Consider the following 20,730-nt stretch of genomic DNA (forward strand, 5'->3'; position numbering starts at 1 on the left):
TGGACTCTAACAACTGTCTAACGGGCAATAATTTGACCTTTCTGAAATTGACTTTTGTGTCGATATTGTGTATAAATGGACCTTACATTTCTACAAATTTATAAAAAAATTTAAAAAATACCTCGTATTTAATATCATTATACTAAATGTTTATAATAAACAGATCTACTGACATAAAAATGCATCTTTATTTCTAAAAAATGGAATAGAATTGTCATTATCATGCACATATTCTAACAATGGACAAAAAGGACACAAATCTAACATTAGCACACAAATCTGTATACTTACAAACTGACCCATTAGAAAGAAATTATTTACTTAATCACATTTACCTATGTAAGAGTATATGTGAATAATTTTTTGGCAACCTAAAGATTGGTACCAAAGATGGTTGCTTCTGCTTTATTTTAAGGTACTACATAGAGTATATACTGTAAATTGTTAAGTGAAGACTTTCTTTTGGCTGATTAAAATGTTTTTTAACTTGTCCTGTCAGGCATATACTTTTCCATTAAATGTGCTCAAGGACACAGTTGGTTTAATCTGGCTGATGCTATGCTCAGTAATTCAATAATAACCACAGTTTTCATGCACATATTACTCAGAACATGGCCTGAATATGCAGGTGTAAACACAAAAGGCTTGTACCATATTTAATTTATGTTGTTTGTTTGACATTTTTAAATACGTTTCTAAGTAAAACATGTGACACTGTATACAATTTGGGGGATATTTTGGGAACAACATGTCTTTTAAAACAACTTGCATTGAACCATTCACCTGAAATGCCCTGCTAAATCACCCAAAAGATGTTAATAGAAATTAATAAAATACAAGAAAAGTCCTTCCATATACATATATCTTAACTTTCCCAACAACTTTTTGCCTTGGTTTACTTTCTGAGCATTAAAAAATGCATAACTTATTAATTAAAAGTACGAATTACAAGTATTTCGATTATATTCATGGTGTTTCCATGAAATTAACATGGTGAATGATTGTTCATTGTTTTTAGGAAACATTCAGTGGCAGTCACGTTTTTCCCATATTTATTTACACTTTAACCCGTGCACACACTGGCCACCAGGAGGATCCCTAAGCATGCGTGTCAATTCCCTTAATAAATATATTTCCTAAATAAGTATTGTTTATATTGCTAATAAATATGATGCCAATTTACCTTCACTGGATAGTATAAAATACAGGTCATAAATGTATTACTATAAAATAATAAGAAAGGCCTCGATCATGCTTAGCTGTGAACAATGTACTGTATGTACCTTTGTCTAAATAAGTTTGCTCAAAAAATCAAAAATCATGTTACTATAACAATTGAAAGATCAGGACCTGTCAAAAGCCTGGCTGCATTTTTTAAGTCCTTCTTGGAAAGCTTTTCTAAACATTTCAGGCTGATTCTAGTGGGAAATTGGGCTGTTTTTCAAGAATGGGCTGACTACCATGTTTTGAGTAAGCTGTGTGGACTTTGTTTGGCTTACTCAAGAGGAAAAAATGTATTCTCATCCTTAAGGGGAAATCTCTTTTCTTTTCTTTTTTTTTTACTGTGGAAATGGTTCCAATAGAATAAAATAGTGAAAATCTAAAGATCCGAAATGGCTTAGAAAAAAAGGAAACAACAGAAAAAACAAATTGTTTATAATTTTATCTACAAAAATCTAATTTTCTTAATTCAGTTGAAGCTAATTAAAATCAATTGGAATGCTACACACAGAACTGTCAATCATATGATATTAAACTTCCTATATGCTCTGTATATTAGCTCAATATACAGTATAGTGTAATAAGTAATTGGCTTCTCAGACATTTTTATCCAGATAGGGATTAGTTTGTAATTCCTAGTATACTGTAAGTGCCACATCTAGAGTATGACATGACTTCATGGCTCCTACACCTATTATAGTACCATTTACCTTTTTTTTTATATCTGTTATTGATTAGTGTGTAACTTCTTACCCAATATATAAGTGCATGGCATGGTAGCTCCTGCACACCATGTAACACACCGCACTATTAAGATTTATAATTTAGTTTAGGATTTTATTCCCAAAAATTAGGGTAAGGTCCTACATAGATTATCACTGTATTCCATCTATTTATTTATTATTCTATGTATTTATTTATTTATTTATTTATTCTTTTTACCGTATTTAAATGCCTTAAACGGTTGAAGTGGAACTGCAGCCATTCTTAGGTAAACTGCACAACAAGGATACACACACACACACACACACACACACACACACACACACACATTTATACCAAGACAATTTAGAATACTGACTTACAGGAAGCCTCTGTAGTGTCCTAATGCTACTACAAATAGACTATAGTCTAAATATATCGTAAAGCTAAGCCCATTACGTAGGAGTTAATTTAAGAGCTGATACAGCAAATAAGACAATACAGTTTTTTTAAATAATAATTTATGTTTTAACATAAATTTAAAAGTTCTTGGTAACGAGTTGATTGAAACTAATGAATTGTTTCAAAACAGTCAAAGGAAGTCAGTCAGTCTGCTACCTGGATGCCAGTACAGTGAACAGGCTTCCTTTTGTCTTGACAGATAGTGTGTCAAGTAAAGTCATAATGGACTATGGAGAGAGATAAATTGTTATGCAGAACCATACCAAGGTTCTGTGCATTATCTGGAGTAATGATTAGGAAGTTTTCCAAGGAGACAACAAAATTTTAATATGAAGGTACTTAACCACAGATATATAGCAGCTCATTCTCTTTATGAAATAGCTTCACATGATGAGCTGCCAAATACAGTATGTCAGACTATGTATGTCTGTCAGACATAAATCTGAGCAGAAAACATGAAAGGCTGGGGAGGGAGTAGGGAGGTGACTGTGTGTCATCAGATTAACAGTGATATGAAAAGCCATGTGAGGATCTAATCTCAAGAAGAGATCACAACAAATATATAGTGAAAAGAAAAGTACTGAGACTTATGGGGCCACAGTTAATAGCATGTACTGTATGTGGATTCCTTCCATATCACATTCTGATCCTTTACCCATGTAGGAAGCAAATCAATGCCATGCTGGGGCACTAACTCTAAGTCCTGTGAGGATAGATAGGAAGGACTTGTGAACAATCAGGACTGTTCATTGCCTGGCTGAGCTAGCTGTTTGAAACTTCTAGGGTGGTTTTTGTGTAATGCACTGCATTGAAGCTAGACTGGTTTGCAGGTCATTCTCGGTGAGAGAAATTGAGATAAGTGTGTAAACAGCACATTCAGAATCTTGCCGAGAAAGATGTCAGATGTGATAAGGGTTGGTAGTTGCTGGCATGTAAATGGCAAGAGGAGACAAGAACTTGTGTAACAGGCTTAGCGGTTAGCACTTTTGCCTTGCACCTCCAGAATTGGGGGTTCAAATCTTGCTTTTCTGTGTGCATGGAATTTGCAATCCCAGTGTTTGGGATTTAAGACATGCGGTGTAAGATGATTGGGGTTTGAAAATAATTGCCTGCAGTGTATAATTGGTTGTTTGAATGTGTGCGAGCTTGTACCCTCAGATTGTACATCAATTGTGCCATAAATTCCTTGAGTTCGAGTAGGCTCCATGTCCCCCATGACCATACGCAGGATTAAACAATATGTTGGATATCTATAAATAATTGATGGATTTTACCACATAGAGGATCCAAAAGATGCTCAGACAACATAAAAAGGCTGAAGGTCCTGGATGGTGCTTTGGGAACATCAGCAAAGCCTAACAAGCTAAACGTCTTGTGGTTTCTTGATTTTGTCTTAAGCAAACTTCTGTAAGTACCTTTCGTGCTTGATGAAATCTATGTATGAAATATTGCCCTCTACACCCACAGACCAACTTTTGTTTCGTTGCTTATCTTGTTCGCTGCTGTTGGATTAAAGCCAAGAGTCTCTCTCTCTCTCTCGCGCGCGCTCTCTCTCTCTCTCTCTCTCGATCGCGCGCGCGTCACGCTGGAGGAGGGACAGCTCTTTAAATATGGAAAGGAGACGCAGAGACCGAAGTGCCGTTAACGCTCGAGACGAGCGAACAGGCAAAAAAAAAAGCGTTCCTCCCTCCCTGAGACTGTGCAGAGAATTCGAGTAATGACTGACAGTGAGATTGAACTGATGGTCGTTTGTGCAGCCAGTGAAATACCGTTAGATCCCGACAGATAGAAGACGAACAGGTCGAGCTGAATCAGCTTCGCTCACTGAGCGCCTGGCTCTTCATCTGCACAGAGTTCGGATCCTGACGGTTCAGTTCGACAGTTCGACACCGAGAGCAGTTAGAGCGCGTGCTTCTTCACACCGACAGGGCGGCTTGAGTTACTTTGAGGCACCATAACGCACTTTAGCATGTCGGGAAGAGGTCGGACGCCCGAGATGAGCGATAAAAACAAGTAAGTATTTTTTTTTATTATTATAAATAATGAGCCCGAAGTAGACCAACGGGGAGTGAGAATATTCAGTAGCTGTTTTGTAAGAAGCTTATTAAGGCGGGCTATCTGTTTTAGCGATGTGTGTGTGTGTGTGTGTGTGTGTGTGAGAGAGAGAGAGATAACTGTGTAAATCGTCGCCAGATTAAGACATTTGCTCTTTTAGCTGGTAGGTGTATCCTCTACCCACCCTTTACAGCATTTGAATAAAACACCTGTTGAGTTAGTAATAGCACAAATATAAGGAAATAATAACGATGCAATAACAACCATTTTATCATATACGGTACCCTATACTGTATGACAGCTTCCAACTTTTTGTTGTTGTCGTAAATGGCTTTGACTGTGTATAACACCGAAGTAGTTTGCAAAGTCGGGTCCATAAATATTCGGACACCGAGAAAGTTCAACTTTGAGTCACGATATAGAGGAAATGAAATGAATTGAAATGACTTGCTGCTTCAACTTGAGAGAATTTATCTGGGGTCAACATTGTAGAAATGACAGGACTTTTATATGTTCTCCCCTCCACCTTTTGAAGGACCAAAAGTAATCGGATAAACTAAACATTAGTTTTTAGATTTAAGATGCAGGCTCGATTTGATTAAATGTCGGGGTGACTGACCTGGCCATTGCAGAACATTTCACTTTTTTTGCATTGGGATGCTATTAAAATGCAATTACATGCCTCATTTTCTGTGAAGCATCATCTGATGCAGATAGTTTAGTTGTATACACTTCAGAATTCATCCTCCTGATTATATATAAGTGACCCAATCTCACTGGCAGTATTCCACTTACTCATGCTATCATTTTTGTACTTGTTGATTTTTGTCTTATTTACCCAAAAGATTTTGCTCCAGAACTGTTACTTTCAACATTGTCATTTATATCATATTAATTACCTTCTCTTTTACAATGTTTGGCAATGTAGTATGAAATGTATTGCAACATCCTAACTGTTAAGCAATCCAAATATAGTTACTCTCACTCTCATATAGTTACAGTGGCTGCTTTGTCTAAAGACCTGTAAGTCCCAAGCAGCGGGGTAGGATCTTTTTTTTTTTTTTTTTTTTTTTTTTACCATCAAGAGTGTATTTAGACTTAGTTAAATATAATTGTAAAATGTTCATGTAAAGTGTTGCAAAGGTCCACCACAGTTGTTAAGAAGCCTATTATTTGTGAATACATTATATGTTAAACTCATTGCAAAATATAAAACACACTTGCATCTCCCATGTAGTAAATTGGCCGTGTTTTATTTATTTATTGATTGATTAATTTAATAATTTGTAAGTACAAAGTAAAAAGGGAATTTAAAATATTGCAAAAATAGTAATTATTGAATGCCTTGTACCCCTATACACTACATGAAATAGACACAATTTAACATGCATTTCCTCTTTATTAAATATCATGTGGCAGCATGGTGGTGTAGTGAAATAGACCACCGTGCCGTGCAGTGGTTAGCACTGTCGCCCAGCCAGGCTCGATTCCCGTCTCTGTGTGCATGGAGTTTGCATGTTCTCCTCGTGCTTGGTGGATTTCCTCTGGGTCCTCTGGTTTCCTCCCACAGTCCAAAAATATGGAGGTAATTAGGGTATTTGGCATTCCCAAATTGCCCATAGTGTGTGAATGAGTGTGTGTATGTGTGTGCTCTCCGATGGATTGGCACTTTGTCCTGAGTGTACCCTGCCTCGTGCTCTAAGCCTCCTGGGATAGGCTCCAGGTCCCCTGAATACAGGAAAAAGCGGTATAGAAGATGAGTGAGTAAATGTCATGTGAAATATCTGTGTATTCCCTATGTGTGTTTTATTAATGACCCAGGCCCTTAGGCAGCGATGCCTTCCGCTGATTTATAAGTGAATGTTATGGAACAATTCAAATTTCTACACAAAGAGGTTACATCTGATAGGATCTGACAACTAACATATTCTCTTATGTATTATTTTTATTATTGTATATTTAGATAGATTATCTTATAAGATTTCTCTACTGTGCACAATGTTATCATTTTTTAAGTCTAAAACATGTATTACATTTGTGGTCAGAAGTTTACCCACACTCATCATGTTCATGAATTGTTTGTCAATACTGTGCTGTTTTTTTTTTTTCTGGGGAAGCGTGACTATACAACATCTTTAATAGAAGAAAAACCCAAAATATGAACCACAAGTTTCATTTAGAGGGGTTATGATATTAACACATAATTATAGATACAAAAAAACAACATCACCTTCTAAATTATTGATGCAGTGGTGCTGAAAGCCCCCAAAACGTCTCATAATTTGCCAACTCCAAGGTCTCTCAACTTCCTGTTAGTAATGGTTAACTCCAGCTGGTAGCATGTCTGTGCCAACATAAAAAGGATTTGTTTGATAGGACTCATTGGATTGACCAACACAGTACAAAATGGGAAAGTCCAAGAAGCTCAAGTTGGGAATGTCTCCCAGGACCATTTCTAAACACTTGCAGATTCTAAAACCAAACAATTGTACATAAGTACAAGGTATAGAGAGGTGGACCAACTTCCCAAAGTCTGAAAGAAGATTAAAACTGTTACCTTCTGCTGAGAGGACAACTGGTTAGGATGGTCAGAAACAACACAGGAACCTTTGAAGCACACACTGTGGAATAAAAGACCAAAATCAACACCTTCAGGGTTAACTAAAATTTGCAGCTGAACAAAAAGTTTGCAGCTGGAAAGAAAGCCTTCTGGAGGAAAGTGTTAAGCAGAGGTATTTTTGGGGTAGTAAAACTGAGGCATTTAACCACAAGAACACTGTAGCAAATGTTAGGTAACATCATTCTTTTTGACTGTTTTGCTGCCAAAGGAACTGGTGCATTGCACTACGTGGATTGAATCATAAAGAAGATGGATTCATCACTCATATTGGACATGTTTCTGGGTAGATGCAAATTAACTTTCTGTTTCACTAAACCCATAGTAGGACGATGGTCTTATCAGCTTTTATATTCATTTATTTATGTTTAGAAATGTAGTGTGACTTCAGAGAAAAGACTAATCTAAAGATTTTTTTAAAAGACTAAAAGAACTAAAGAATTTAGGAGATATTTCTTATATTCTTTTAGAAGTACACACTACAGAGACTTCTGTGACAGTCCAAAATGATTAAAAAGTGAATTTTGCATAATTCGTCCCCTTTAACATTTGGGAGTTGCAACTCTATCGAAAGCTTGTGGACCAGGCTTAAAATTTCAGTCTATGCCAAGAAAATCAACAAATTAGTTTAACACTGGGAGCGAGAATTCTACCAGAAGCTTGTTGATGGTTAAAAAAAAACAACTGCAAAAGGGACATTTCACCAAATGGTTGATAGAAATACTTTTGACCCTGTATGTATAATTCTGAGCCTTAAAAGAAAACCTGTGCACCAAATTCTCTTATTTTCTTCTGTTTAAGACGAAAACCAGTCCACAAAAAAAAAAAAATCACTGCAAGCACAATATTGCAATTATGTTAATGATGAGTGTATGTAAACTTTTGCCTGCATTAACGCTGCACTGTTCTATGTTTATTATCTTGCTTATTTGACAGGTAGAAAGTTTTTTGTCATACTCAGGCATATAAAAAAAATGCATTCATTTCCATTAGATTATCCAAACTGGGCACCAACTCCTGAAAAGTGAATATCATGAATACCTGGTACTAAATATGCATATGTAGATCTGAATTAGATGAGCAAAATTGATTCTGTGTACACAGCTACAATGTCCACTATAGAGAATATAATGAAGAGCTTCAGCCAAATATAATCACAGTGTCACACAAACTCATTGTTATCTGTAATCTGTTATCGCTGTTATCATTGTAAATCTGTTTAACTCATCGTCATTACATTTTATCTCCTTCTCTACACCACTGTTTACACCACAGTTTCTAGTGTTTTCATTCATGACTAGGTGAAGAACTTGCCAGTGATTGATTGGTAGTGGAAAAGCCAGATGTTTAGAAGCTTTGATCATACTCTTAAAATTGATCTAGATAAGCTACTTTCCTCATGCTTTCTAGTGTGACTCATTTAGATAGAGAGGTAACTTTGTATAGTATTTTTCCTCACTAGTTCATCTGGTTTCTGGCTATCTAGATCATACACTACAATGAAACTATTAGAAATGGCAGGTTAAATACACACAAAAAGGTGTGCCAAACTTCCTGGTTTGCTTATGCAAGCAGTTTTACTGGCTCAGGTATTATGAATAGGAGTTTCAGGACGGTTTATCAGAAGGAAGAAAACAGAATTAACTCAGACTTGATGGGAAATGACCTTCAGAAAGAATATACACATTTCTAACTTCACAATATTTATGTGTGAGACCAGCCCTGTTACTTATCTGAATGAAAAGTTTTGGAGTGGGGGTGAGAGCATGATTGAGCAACAAGAAGAAGTGGAAACCGAAGTGAAACTGCATAACCAAAAATACAGTAAGCCTTTTTTCCAGGTTTTCACAGTCAGCATAACAAGGCAAAACAATACTGTTTTTTTACATTAGTAAAATAATTTTTAGTACCTGCATTACCAAAGCCAAGCCTGTTACACAAAATACCCTAACAATTATTTGTTTGCTTGTCACTAACATAAGCTAAGTTAAATACCTAACTTGTCCCAGTGTATTTTCTGTCTGGGCATCATGCCATGCAAAAGTTTCATTCAGTTTCTGTTTTTCATACCATAAAAAGGAAAAGCAGTAACTCACTTCGTGACACTACTAAAGGAAGGCTGTATATAAAACCATGATTCTGTTAATTGAGTCTGTTACTGTAGTTAAAAGTCTAAAAGTAGGATTTTTCCTTGGGTCCAGTGTGATGGCTTGCGCTCACCTAAAAGAGCAATGTGAACAGTTGGTTTCATGGTTCTGTAACGTGAACCCTCCTATTCAGGGTCTCTTTGGCAAGGCTCAAAAAAGGACCTCGGACATACAAGGTAGATTCCGCTGAGCGCTTTTTATTTGCTAATGAGAAATGACACTGCGCGCAAACCAAGTTAGCAGAGAGTCACACCATATCATATATGTGTCTTACTTTTAGGTATGAAGTATCAGTCAGCTCCCTTACAGAGGGATTGGTATCTTTGAAATTAAGGGATTGCTTTAATGCTAGAAGTAAATGGCAAACATATTTTCACTGCTGTATTCTTACTATGGTGTAATCCATGCCTCTGCTTTCAACACCTCTGCAGTGCACTTATGGGCATGAGTTTTTTTTTCTTGTTGTAACCACAAAAATGGCTGCATCTGACCTAAACTCAAGCTAAGGCCAACTCGGATCACCCTTAAAGCTACAGTATTAGTACAATCTTTGTTTTGAACCATGTGGGATTCTATCATATCGACCTTGTGGAAAAAAATAGTATTGACTATTAGTACTTACTATTAGTACTGACTTTTAATACTAACAGTTAATACTGATCAATAGTACTGAGCATTAATACTGACCCTTTGTACTGACTTAGTGTTGTGACTGACTGTTACCACTAAGTTTACTATTGACGATTAGTACTGACTATTAGTACTGACCCTTAGTACTGATTATTAATACTGACCATTAGTACTGACCGTTAATATATAGAATTAGTATTGACCATTAGTACCGACCATTAGTATTGAGCAGTACTAACCATTACTACTGACCATCAGAACTGACTATTATTACTGATCATTTGAACTGACCATTAGTTGACATAACTCAGGTTAGCAAATGAGTGTGTAGTGAGTATGTACTGTGTGAGAACATTTGAAACCTGTATTCCCACGCACATACATTCCTAGACAGTCTGCATCCTTGGGCCCCTATAACCCATGTTGATCCTTCATATGCCTCTATTTCCTATAAGCTGGAGCTCATTATGAGTTTAAATTAGTTGTAATACAACTGTAAATGGAAATCATTTTTTCTAATTGTATGTGCTTGTGTGTGTGTCTTATTAATTTTAAGAGACACTATAAATGTAAATGGGTAAAAACCGAGAACTGCTCTTAAAGAAATAGCTAAATATCATGGACATATTGCTGTAAACACTTTAAAATCCCCAAATGGCTAAATTACACTTGCTGTTTAATCTCTGTGTTAATATGATATGTAATGAAACATACAATATTACATTAATGGAAGTCTTAAGGTGCCTGCTTAAGGCCTGCATATTCATTAAAATATCCAACAAAATACACTCTCGAATGCAAAGGAAGAATCAGAAAGGGGGGAAGAATTTTCACTCTACAGTATGGAATAAAACAAATGGCCCAGTAAATAAACTTCACACTCATGTGTCCTGGTATTTACTTCAGTATTTATTAATAAAGAGATAACGACCTTGACTATCCAATTGGCGGTCTTTAGTTCACAGAAGGGGAAAAAACCCTGCTACTGGTGGTTATAAACACGAATGACCTGAGAAAGAACTTTAACAAGTTGGTGCAAGTACCTGTCTAAATGTGGAGCTTGTAAAAGTGTATTCACAATGCACTGAAAGATGTAGGTGTGATTTTGCAGGTGTTAGATAAAAAAAAATTGATGTTTGAGTAAGTTTATGTACGTTCCAAACACATTTTAGTGAAAAAAAAAAAAAAAAGAAGAAAAAAAAAAGATTAATTTGTACAGAAGATAATCCAAATTGTTTACATTTATTAAGACTGACTTCCTGACATCCCTTCTGGTGACAGTTAATGAAATCTGACGTTGTATTAAAAAACGTATTACATGACACATATGTCTACATGATAACTAATGTTAGGCTAACAATTAGTATGTCTTAATTATATTTTTAAACACTCTACCTCTTTGGATCACCACCAGCATTTTATTGGTCAATCACTGCGGATACATGTTAAAAGCTTGGAATTTTATTTATACTTAGATGTACCTATAAAATTATTAAGTATAGCGTCTGTACATTTATTTATCATAATTGAGTATGTGCATTTTTTTTTTACATTATAAGACAGTTGCATGTGACAGCATGACACAGGACAGTTTTGTAAATATCAGTTTACAGGCACAAAATAATTCCAGTTTTTGTTCGACTTCATAAAGATCTCTGATCTACTCACGGAACTCATACAAGATCTTTTGCACACATTTGACTAGAGCAAACCTGCCCACGACACAGTGTGAGAGCATTGACAAAAAATAACAGCCCTTAATATGTTTTAAGGATAATAGAACCACAGAAAATTGCTTTAAAATAAAAATTCTAGTTCATTATGATATACTGTTTGGGTAGGCCAGAAGATGGGGAAGTATGTTATCTGGTTTTAGAAGCAAGCAAGGCCACGCTAGCCCACATTATGACTCAGGAGGCCAAGTAGAGCAAGAACCTGCCATGCTAAGTGCTAGAGCTGCATGCTCTCTAGTGTGTTGACTTGTTTAGAACAACATTTCACAATGCAAGTACAGAAATATTCCAGCACCATGTTGCTATTAAACATAATATTGGATAATAAGTTTGGTCAAGTCAAGGATCCACAAAAGGGGTTATTATGGGTCTTTCCTGAATGAAGTCAAGGCACTACTGTGCTGCAGTTATTCGAGCCCAAACTCACTGGGGTGTAAGTTTCCTTACAGCATTCTGCCTGTAACCTATCCTGTCCTGAAATACAACACTTAATGCTAATGCTAATGCTAATACTAACATCAACACCGGTTTCACTCTAGGGCCTGGTTCATGCGTGTGTAGTACTAGTGAAAGTTCACGTAACCAGTCAAAGTGATAAATGATCCCATGGAACAGGATAAGTGTTTTACATGACAGTCTTTGCTAAGTGCTATGTACTAAAGTTCACCTGCTCCAGCACGTCTCGTGTACTGTTACATGCTGAACACTGCATCCTTGCTGCAGACTGTATAAATGCAACCATCCTGAAATGCTAATCAGGCTCCATCATGTGATATGGTGTTAGGAACAGTCAACATTCCATATTAATCATTCTCTCAGACTTTGTGTGCAATACAGTGTTGCAATCCTTATGACTTGCTTGCCTTTTTCAAAGACCCGGAGCTGCTTAAAGCTTTGCTCCTCTGGTTTCGAAAGGTCCATTTTTAATCAGGGCTGATATTGATCAAGCCCATGGTCTGACTCATTCGTTACACAACAATACTTACCTAGTATTTATTTATTTCAATGTATTTGTTGTGCAATTGTAATGTATTTAGCACTTAATAGTTATTTTAGCCTTAAAAATCACAAGACACTAGTGAGAAGTTGAACATCTGTTAGTGTATTTACGCTGTCTTGCTTCCTGTCTATATTCCACCGAGAACCAGTAATGTTCAGCTATAAGTTTAGCATGAAACCAGAACAAACAAACAAACAAAAAAAGATACTGAAGTCACACTGGACTTTTGTTTGTATCTTCTAGGATGAATGTTATCCACTTGGAGACCAAGAGGTTAAAAAGTTTACCCATCATAAACATACCCAGATAATCAAAGCAGCATGAATGTGAAAAATCCTCCAGAAGCATCTGTTACTGCTGCATTCAAACTGTGAGACTGTTTAAACATGAGATGAGGGCTTCATGAATAAAAAAAATCACATTATGATTATTTTGATACATTGCGATTGCGATTTAAACCACGACATTTAGCTATTGAATGTGCCATTTTGTAACATATTTATCTAGGCTTATACAAAGTATTTGAAAAATGTACATAAATTCTTGAATATGTAGATATTACCTGTGATATATTGCAGTCTTTTGCGATTAAATAATTGGACAGGTGGTTTTCATATGACTGATTGTCCGAGTTGAAGCTGTAAATTCAGGTGTATTTAGTAGCAGCATATGTACAGTATTCCCAGTGTTCTACATTTGGAGCTGAGAGTGCATCATTCACAAGCAGCCATACACTTTACACACTGCATGTGAAGGAAACTTGATATTGACCTGCTCTGAGCTTGGATTATTTTTGGCCCTCATAGAGCTTCCACTGTGATTAAAGGTTCTTCTTGGAACCATTTCCAAACTGCTAGTAGTAGTAGTGTCTGTAGATTAAAAAACTTTTTAGGAATATTTTTTTTATAATATTGTTTGGATAAAGGGCAGATGTAATATGGGAAGAGAGTGTGCGGTTCTGAATTCTGACACAGTTAACAGCCACAACCAGACTGCAAACCTCAGATTCTTTTTAGGCTATAGTGTGAAATAATTATAGCAATAACTCTTTTGTGCATCATATTATTCTATTACACAGGTACTGTAAACATAAATCCCTAATCTTCAGGTTTTTACAGCACCAGTATGTCACAGGATTTAACAAATAAGTCACTGTTTTACTCTCATGACTTGCAGGTCAGCGCTGGCAGTCGGATATGGAGCTCATGAGACAAACAAAGATCAGTGTTGTCTAGAATGGGAGTGTACTGGACATTGCATGGTGCTTAGTGATATGTTTAAGAGAAGCATAAGTAGAGATTATGATTAGGAAATACAGTGAAAGGAAAGAGATTTTGACAATTTACCGAAAGTAAATAAAAAACAGAACTGTGTACTGCAACTTGTACATTTTTACAGTCTTAATGAGGGTGTGTTTGGCAGGCTTGTGTTTGTTACACTTAACAAACCAGTCAGAATACAGAACAGTCAATATAAATTTACACTGCAGAGTGCTGAATTAAAAGCCATTGTATCTTGATGTGTGTCTCTGTCAGGGTGTGTCCATCCGCATGTCTTATTCATTTTAGCTTTGTGATTTTTTTTTCTGTCTGCTTGTACATACATATAGGAAATCCTAGAGGTTATCATGCATCATTGTGTGTGGTTTTGTTTTTATCTAGATGAGTAAGTGTGTTGTGTTAAGGTTGTCAAATCCAATATTAGTGGCTCACTTCAAGAAAATGGACAATAATATCAACCATACATGCAATGAGTGATATTTTGATCATGGAAGTTTGTAAGATCATATATGGTGAGGAGGGCAGATAGAGCCTTCCTCAGATTGTCTTACTGAAGTTGGCTGGATTCACGTGTCACATAGGGGCAGGCATCATCCTCGCTAGTTGGCAGTTGTTGTATGATGGGGGAGAGCTGGCTGGTGGGAGAGAATCGCCTGGTGACCAAATTGGGGAGAAAATGGTGTTGGTGGTGTGGATACCAGCTGTTAGAGACTATTTATAAAGGTTCCCCGATTGTATTTTAGTTGCTGGTGCATATTACATACTGTATATATGACATAAATGATTATGATAAATATTCTGACAATACTTTCGTTACATTCCGTAGGTCCTCATGGCTAAGAGAATTTCTTTTTTATGTATAAGGGTATGATTTTTTTGGGTAACGATAATGATAAGGCTTCTGCTTTCTCTTGAAGGGTGTCAATAATTCTGTGGTTAAATCTGTATATCGTATGTGTTATTCTTAATGTGTATCTATATATCAAAGAAATACATTGGTTAACAGAAAATTCTATTTTCCAAAGCACACGTGGCCTGCAGACATGGCTGCCCCAGGCTAGAATCCACACCACCTCACTTCACCAGCACGGTCACTATCACAGGAGTTCTAATCACACACACACACGCACACACACACACCTGTTCCCAGCCTGCCTCGGCAACTATATAAATGGACTCCAATGTGAAACCTATTAGTAAAGGGTAAAGGGTCATTGTGTCTAGACCAAGCCTTTATTCTGGTTACAAGTTCGTCTGTTGTTTTAGACTTTTCTTTGGCCCTAGTTTGTTGGTATCAGTTCGCACGTGCATCTTTTCCAGCATATGAATATCACTATAGTACAGTGGTGGTCAAAAATAACAAGACAACATATGCCATGTATTTTTTTCCCCCCTGTGCACAAAATAGGTGATGTCACTAACTAGTTCGAGCCCATATGACTGAAGAGTTGTGCTAATTTAAATATGGTGGCAAGACTTTTCTAACTCTTTTGATTGAGAACTGTGAATTTCTGGGGCACATTTCTGTACATGATCTTTAGGAAGCAACCTAGCAGGGTGAGCCAGTGTACATAAGATGCCTTTCTCCATGGCCATGGCCAGCTGGATCTAGCAGCTTTTGATGAATCAAGAATGTCGTACTATATTTTGATTGTTGTAAAAATTATTCTTAATATTTTGATTGTCATTATTTAAAAAAAAAAAAAAAAAAGTCATTAAATCATTGAATTTCATTTTTCGCAATTCTTTCTCCAACACTGTGCATGCGTCAGTTTGTATACAGTATGTGCAAGTTTTGCCTACTTGACTGTAATGAGACCTGTAGAGATCTCTTATATTGTGTTAGTGGGGGTTCATCTATGTCCTTTCGTATCCTGATAAATAATTAAATGTGTATGTAAGTTTTGCCCCAAGCATACAGTAGTATTCTTCCTTTGAGAGGAAGAAATGGGGTCTGCATTAAATTTCCTTTTAATCACGCACACGCACACACACAGACACACACACACACACACACACACACACACACACACACACACACACACACACACACACACACACACACACACACACACACACAAATAATTCTATATCTAATTTCCTCTCTTTTTCTGCATCTGTTTCTCTGCAGGGTGGATGATGAAGCTGTAGTGGACAGAGGGGCTTCATATGTCAAACACTGTGACAAGGAGGCAGTTGAGAGTATGACATCCACACATGCACACGAATGCACATACACTCTTATATGTTGTCTTACAGTTTGCAATCTGTAGTTGTTTCCTTGTTTTTCTTTTTAGTCAACCTTTTCAGTGATGTTCACTGTTGATGTGGTTATGACTCGTACATTAGCCTTAGAAAGGATTAGGAGCAATAAAGATAAGAGATACGTAGATGTTAGACACTAGAGACATGTAAAGACATTTATTATTATTATAATCCACAGTGCACAGCAAATGTATTATGTTAGTGTTACATTTGGTATGTTTGTAGTGTTTCAGGAAAAGATCCAACTGGTGTTTGTTGAGGCTATTTATAGAAAATCCGTTAACCACAGTACACACATTTGAACATTAGTCATTGTGGGCACATCAGTTCTTTCAAACCTTTGCTGTTTTCAAATGGCATTTTATTTTTTTCACCTGTGCATTTGACAAACACGCAGAGTTTGAAAGAAATACATGTCAGTTGTAATCATTGTGTAATGTATTTTCTGTTAGTCATACTTTAATAAAACAGAATGTCTAGTAAATTTAGGTAGTATAGTGTTTAATCTTAGAGTTGGAACATTTTGATAAGACTTTTTCATATTCTGTATTGAATACAAAAAATTATAGATGCAAAACTAAATACAACGAAGCATAAATCCACCCAAGGAGAGTATTAGGTACACAGTGTCAAGTTTTTTAATTCATAAGGCAAGTTTTACACGTATTATCGCATCAAAAATACCCACACAGTTTCTTATGTTGTCATATTTGTAATTAAAACAAAAGTGACACAATCATAGCGAGTTCCACATGTAATTCATTCTAAGTAATATTGGCATATAAACAATTTTGATAACTAGTATAAACAAATCACAGCCAATAGTTTTGACTGGATGGCTGCAGCTTTGCGAGTAATGCGCTCAGGAGCTGTTTGCGAATTTCCTTAGAAGATACACATCAAAACAATTCTTAGTAGTTATGAATGAATGCATTTCGAGCCTTTTACTCGAATATTCCATTGCCAGTTCAACATGTTGGGGTTTTATTGTAAAAATCTTTGTCCAGACCTGCCTAAGGTTTTTTGACTAATTTTGAGATAAGCTTAAGATAAGCTTAAAATAGAACAGAGTTGTACACAGAGGTGGGTAAAGCCAAAAATTGTACTCAAGTAAGAGTAGCTGTACTTCAAAATAATATTTTAAGTAGAATAAAAAGTAGTCATCCAAAATATTACTCAAGGCCCCTTCCTGTTCCATTATAACTGTGCACCAGTGCACAAAACCAAGACTTGCTTGTTTTTTAAGTAAAAATTTATAACAAATTTTTGCTCGTCTTGCGGAACAAACAGGGTTACTTGCAATCCAAGCTTCTCCTGTATAGTACCGTTTTCTGGCTTCCCTTGATAAGAAAAGAAGGATTAATCAGGTGAGGCTGTTGTCATGCCTCCAGCAAACAGTAAACCCAGACTCACTGGATTTAAACTTTTAGTGAGAAAAATTATGCCCCCACAGACTGACCAGGCATACATGCTGCTCCCATTGTGCTATCAAGTTTTCGGTGTCATTTTCTCTATATACCACCTAAGGTTGTGTGTTTTTATATATATTTCATTAATATTGTTTTAGTATGCAATTGTGTTTATATATTCAATAAACTAATATGGTGTGAAGAAGCATTATGATGTGTTTATGAAAACCAGCTCATCATAGCAAAAACATCAGCAAGTATACATACAGTCGGTACAGCTCATTTAATTCTTTAGATTTAATTCTTAGAATTATTCTATTTAGACTGGATTAAACAGTAGGTAAATTGATACCAAATTAATAAATAACTATTTAATTTAATTAAATTAACATGCGAATTGTCTTAAGCCTATAACAATGTTAATAAAAGAAAATACAGATATCTATAAATATGTACAATTGCAAGGTGGGAACAGTCTCTTTGTTATATCTTTCTTTTATTATTCTTATTATTTTATTACTTTCTTTTATTGATCACCCACATTATTACAGGTGATCGTAGAAATAGTAAACAAATATCAATGTGGACACTTCTCGCCTTCCACTTTTTCATACAAAGTTCAATTATAAAATGGTCCGATTTTAAAAGATATTTGATCAGAATATATGTGATTCTTTTCTAATTGTCTATCAAGGAGTCTATCCTCACATTCTTTAGTTGTTCACCATAACAATTTCCATATTTTGTTCTTGATTCAATACCGTTAATCGTGACTAATCATATGAAGAACAAGCAGAAAAAAGTTAAATGTTTAAGTTCATATGTCTTAAATCGCTTTTTGTGGCTTGCTTGTTTGGATTAGCTGCATATGTTAATAATTTAACATAGACTACTGAATATCTTGATAAGAATATAAATTAAACGTTTCCCAATTTACTTTGTAATGAGCACTAGCGTGGCATGAATAATTTTTTTGAGGAAGCCAACTGAGATGACCTGTATGTGTGCCGCTTAACCAATGAAATGTAACCAGATAATCTTTTAGAGTACCCCGTGTAAATTTAGACAAAACTGCCTTATGCAGATGCCTATTATCTAAAACTTGGTGCTACACTTCTGTGCATGTGTTCACGCACACTCCAGTCGATGTTTGCGTTCACAAACACATGGTTCTCAATATTTATTTATGTAACTCCCCTCCCAAATGCATAGCCAGATGAGCAGCAAGAATTTAATAATAAATAAAAGAAGCATTCATTACAAACTCAATCAGGGAATGTTAAATTTACATTCGTATAATCAAAACAGCTAGTAGGTTACATGTATTTAACACATGACTTATAAACCCCACTATATGACAAATACTTAACAACTACTGTAAATTCTTTTAATACTTCTTATTTTCTGTTTGAATAGTCGCAATAAAATGACCACTACAGTAAATTAACATATGCAGCTTATCCAGGTAAGTGAAGAACAATAAGTAAAGAGTTGAAGTTTATCTGGCTGTTAGAGAAGCATATTATGTACAACACACACATGCACACAGTGATAAAATAAAAAAGGACACAGAGGTCATTGGCTTCCTCACAAAAAAAATTCCATGCCACTGTGAATAATATGGATTATCAATTATACCAGTAAACTGGTAATTGGCTCATTGGTGCCCAAGGCTCATTTATTTCTGTGGGGGCCAATGGCCAGCTTGGGCTGATCTGATTTCACAAAAAAGCCCTGGCCATGATGGAAAGGCTCTCGAACACTTGCTGCATTACAGCCTGGGCCTTTGCATGGGGTTTAAGGTTATTGACCCAGCCTCCAAATTTCCCAGTTCGCTCTCTGCACGAGCATCCATGGAATGCACCAGACAAACAAGTGCGATCCATGGAGGCCTCACCCCGCAGCCCACAGCACCCAAAGGATCTGCTGCTAACTTCCCATTGACAAACACCACAGCACACCCCAGAGGTTTGTGGAGTCACACCAGGCGTGGCCAAAGCTGCCCCACACAAGGGGAGCCCAAAATCGAGGTGGTTACAATGTTAATGGTTTTAAAGTTACACTAGTCACTGTAATAAGGAAAAACTATGAGAAAAAATATTACAAGCTAAGAGATAGTATTTTGTGCATGTTTTCTTTAAGGAACAAAAAGCACAAAATATTTTGTTAAAATTGTTCCACCTTTATTAGTTTTGTCAAATTATAATCGAACATACTGGCAGCAAATTAGAACAAAAAAAGTGTTGAATTTTGTTGCACAAAAAACTATAATTACTATATTAAGTTAGTTTGAAGATCACGTGGAACATTAAAAACAATACATAAATACAGTTTACACTGCATAAGCTTCTCTAGTAGACTGCCAAATGCCTAAATGTAAATGTAGTAGACAAAAGCACCTTAGAATTTCAGAACTGCTGGGAAATTACACTGGCAGTCATTAGACTGTAAATATCCTTTTTTAAAAATATCCTTTTTTCCTGTTTAGTTCGTTCACAACAGCTATTATACTTCCTTTACTGATCATAGCATTTTGCTATAAAATGTAGCTATTCACTGTTGAGTTTTTGATATAAGTCTTTGATATACTAACTAAGTATACAAATCATTGACATACACAATATATATATATGTATATATATACTGTGTTTAGTGTTCAAAATCTACACAAAATAGGTCATAATATTGTACATTTGGGCCTTGCCACCAAAGTGCTACATTTAGACGAAAGCCAACATTGCTCATCTAAGCACACCGCAAGCACACTGCCAGTTAAGTCCTGGCAAAAAAGTCCTGACATCAATCCAATTGATAATCTGTGGCAAAGCTTGAAAATTGTGTGTTAAACAAACAGAGACACAGTATATCCCAAAAGACTTGCAGCTGTAGTACTGTATTTACCCACATTACCGTATTCACCTCCAGGAAATCAGTTTACAAACAACTGGTTTCTCCTTTTATTGTTTAATTAATTTCTTATCACTAACAATTATTTTGCATCATCAGGTGCCAAATGTATTGTGTTAGTCAATTGGTAAAAATCAAATGCACCATTCAAATAATATTTTTTTGTTAGATATTTTACTTATGGACATTAACTGTTTTTATATGACAAATAAGATTTTATTGTGATAGTTTAGGTTATGATAATGATACTTTCCAGCTATGATAAATGAAATTTTGTGTGTGTGGTGTGTGTGTGTGTGTGT

The 20,730-nt window shown here is 35.9% G+C and overlaps 1 protein-coding gene across 3 annotated transcripts in view; it reads left to right on the forward strand.

Moving 5' to 3' along the window:
• Positions 1-4,023: 4,023 nt before the first annotated feature.
• slc4a4b (solute carrier family 4 member 4b) overlaps positions 4,024-20,730 on the forward strand; it is a 47,265-nt gene continuing 30,558 nt past the window's right edge. For all 3 annotated transcript variants that reach the window (XM_053478090.1, XM_053478091.1, XM_053478092.1), the window contains exons 1-2: positions 4,024-4,398; positions 15,979-16,049. In XM_053478090.1, the coding sequence (XP_053334065.1) occupies positions 4,355-4,398; positions 15,979-16,049 (115 nt within the window). In that variant the 5' untranslated portion in view covers positions 4,024-4,354. The remainder of the gene's footprint in view (positions 4,399-15,978; positions 16,050-20,730) is intronic.

This window comes from Clarias gariepinus, chromosome 19 (genome assembly GCF_024256425.1).
Source record: "Clarias gariepinus isolate MV-2021 ecotype Netherlands chromosome 19, CGAR_prim_01v2, whole genome shotgun sequence".
NCBI lineage: Eukaryota > Metazoa > Chordata > Actinopteri > Siluriformes > Clariidae > Clarias > Clarias gariepinus.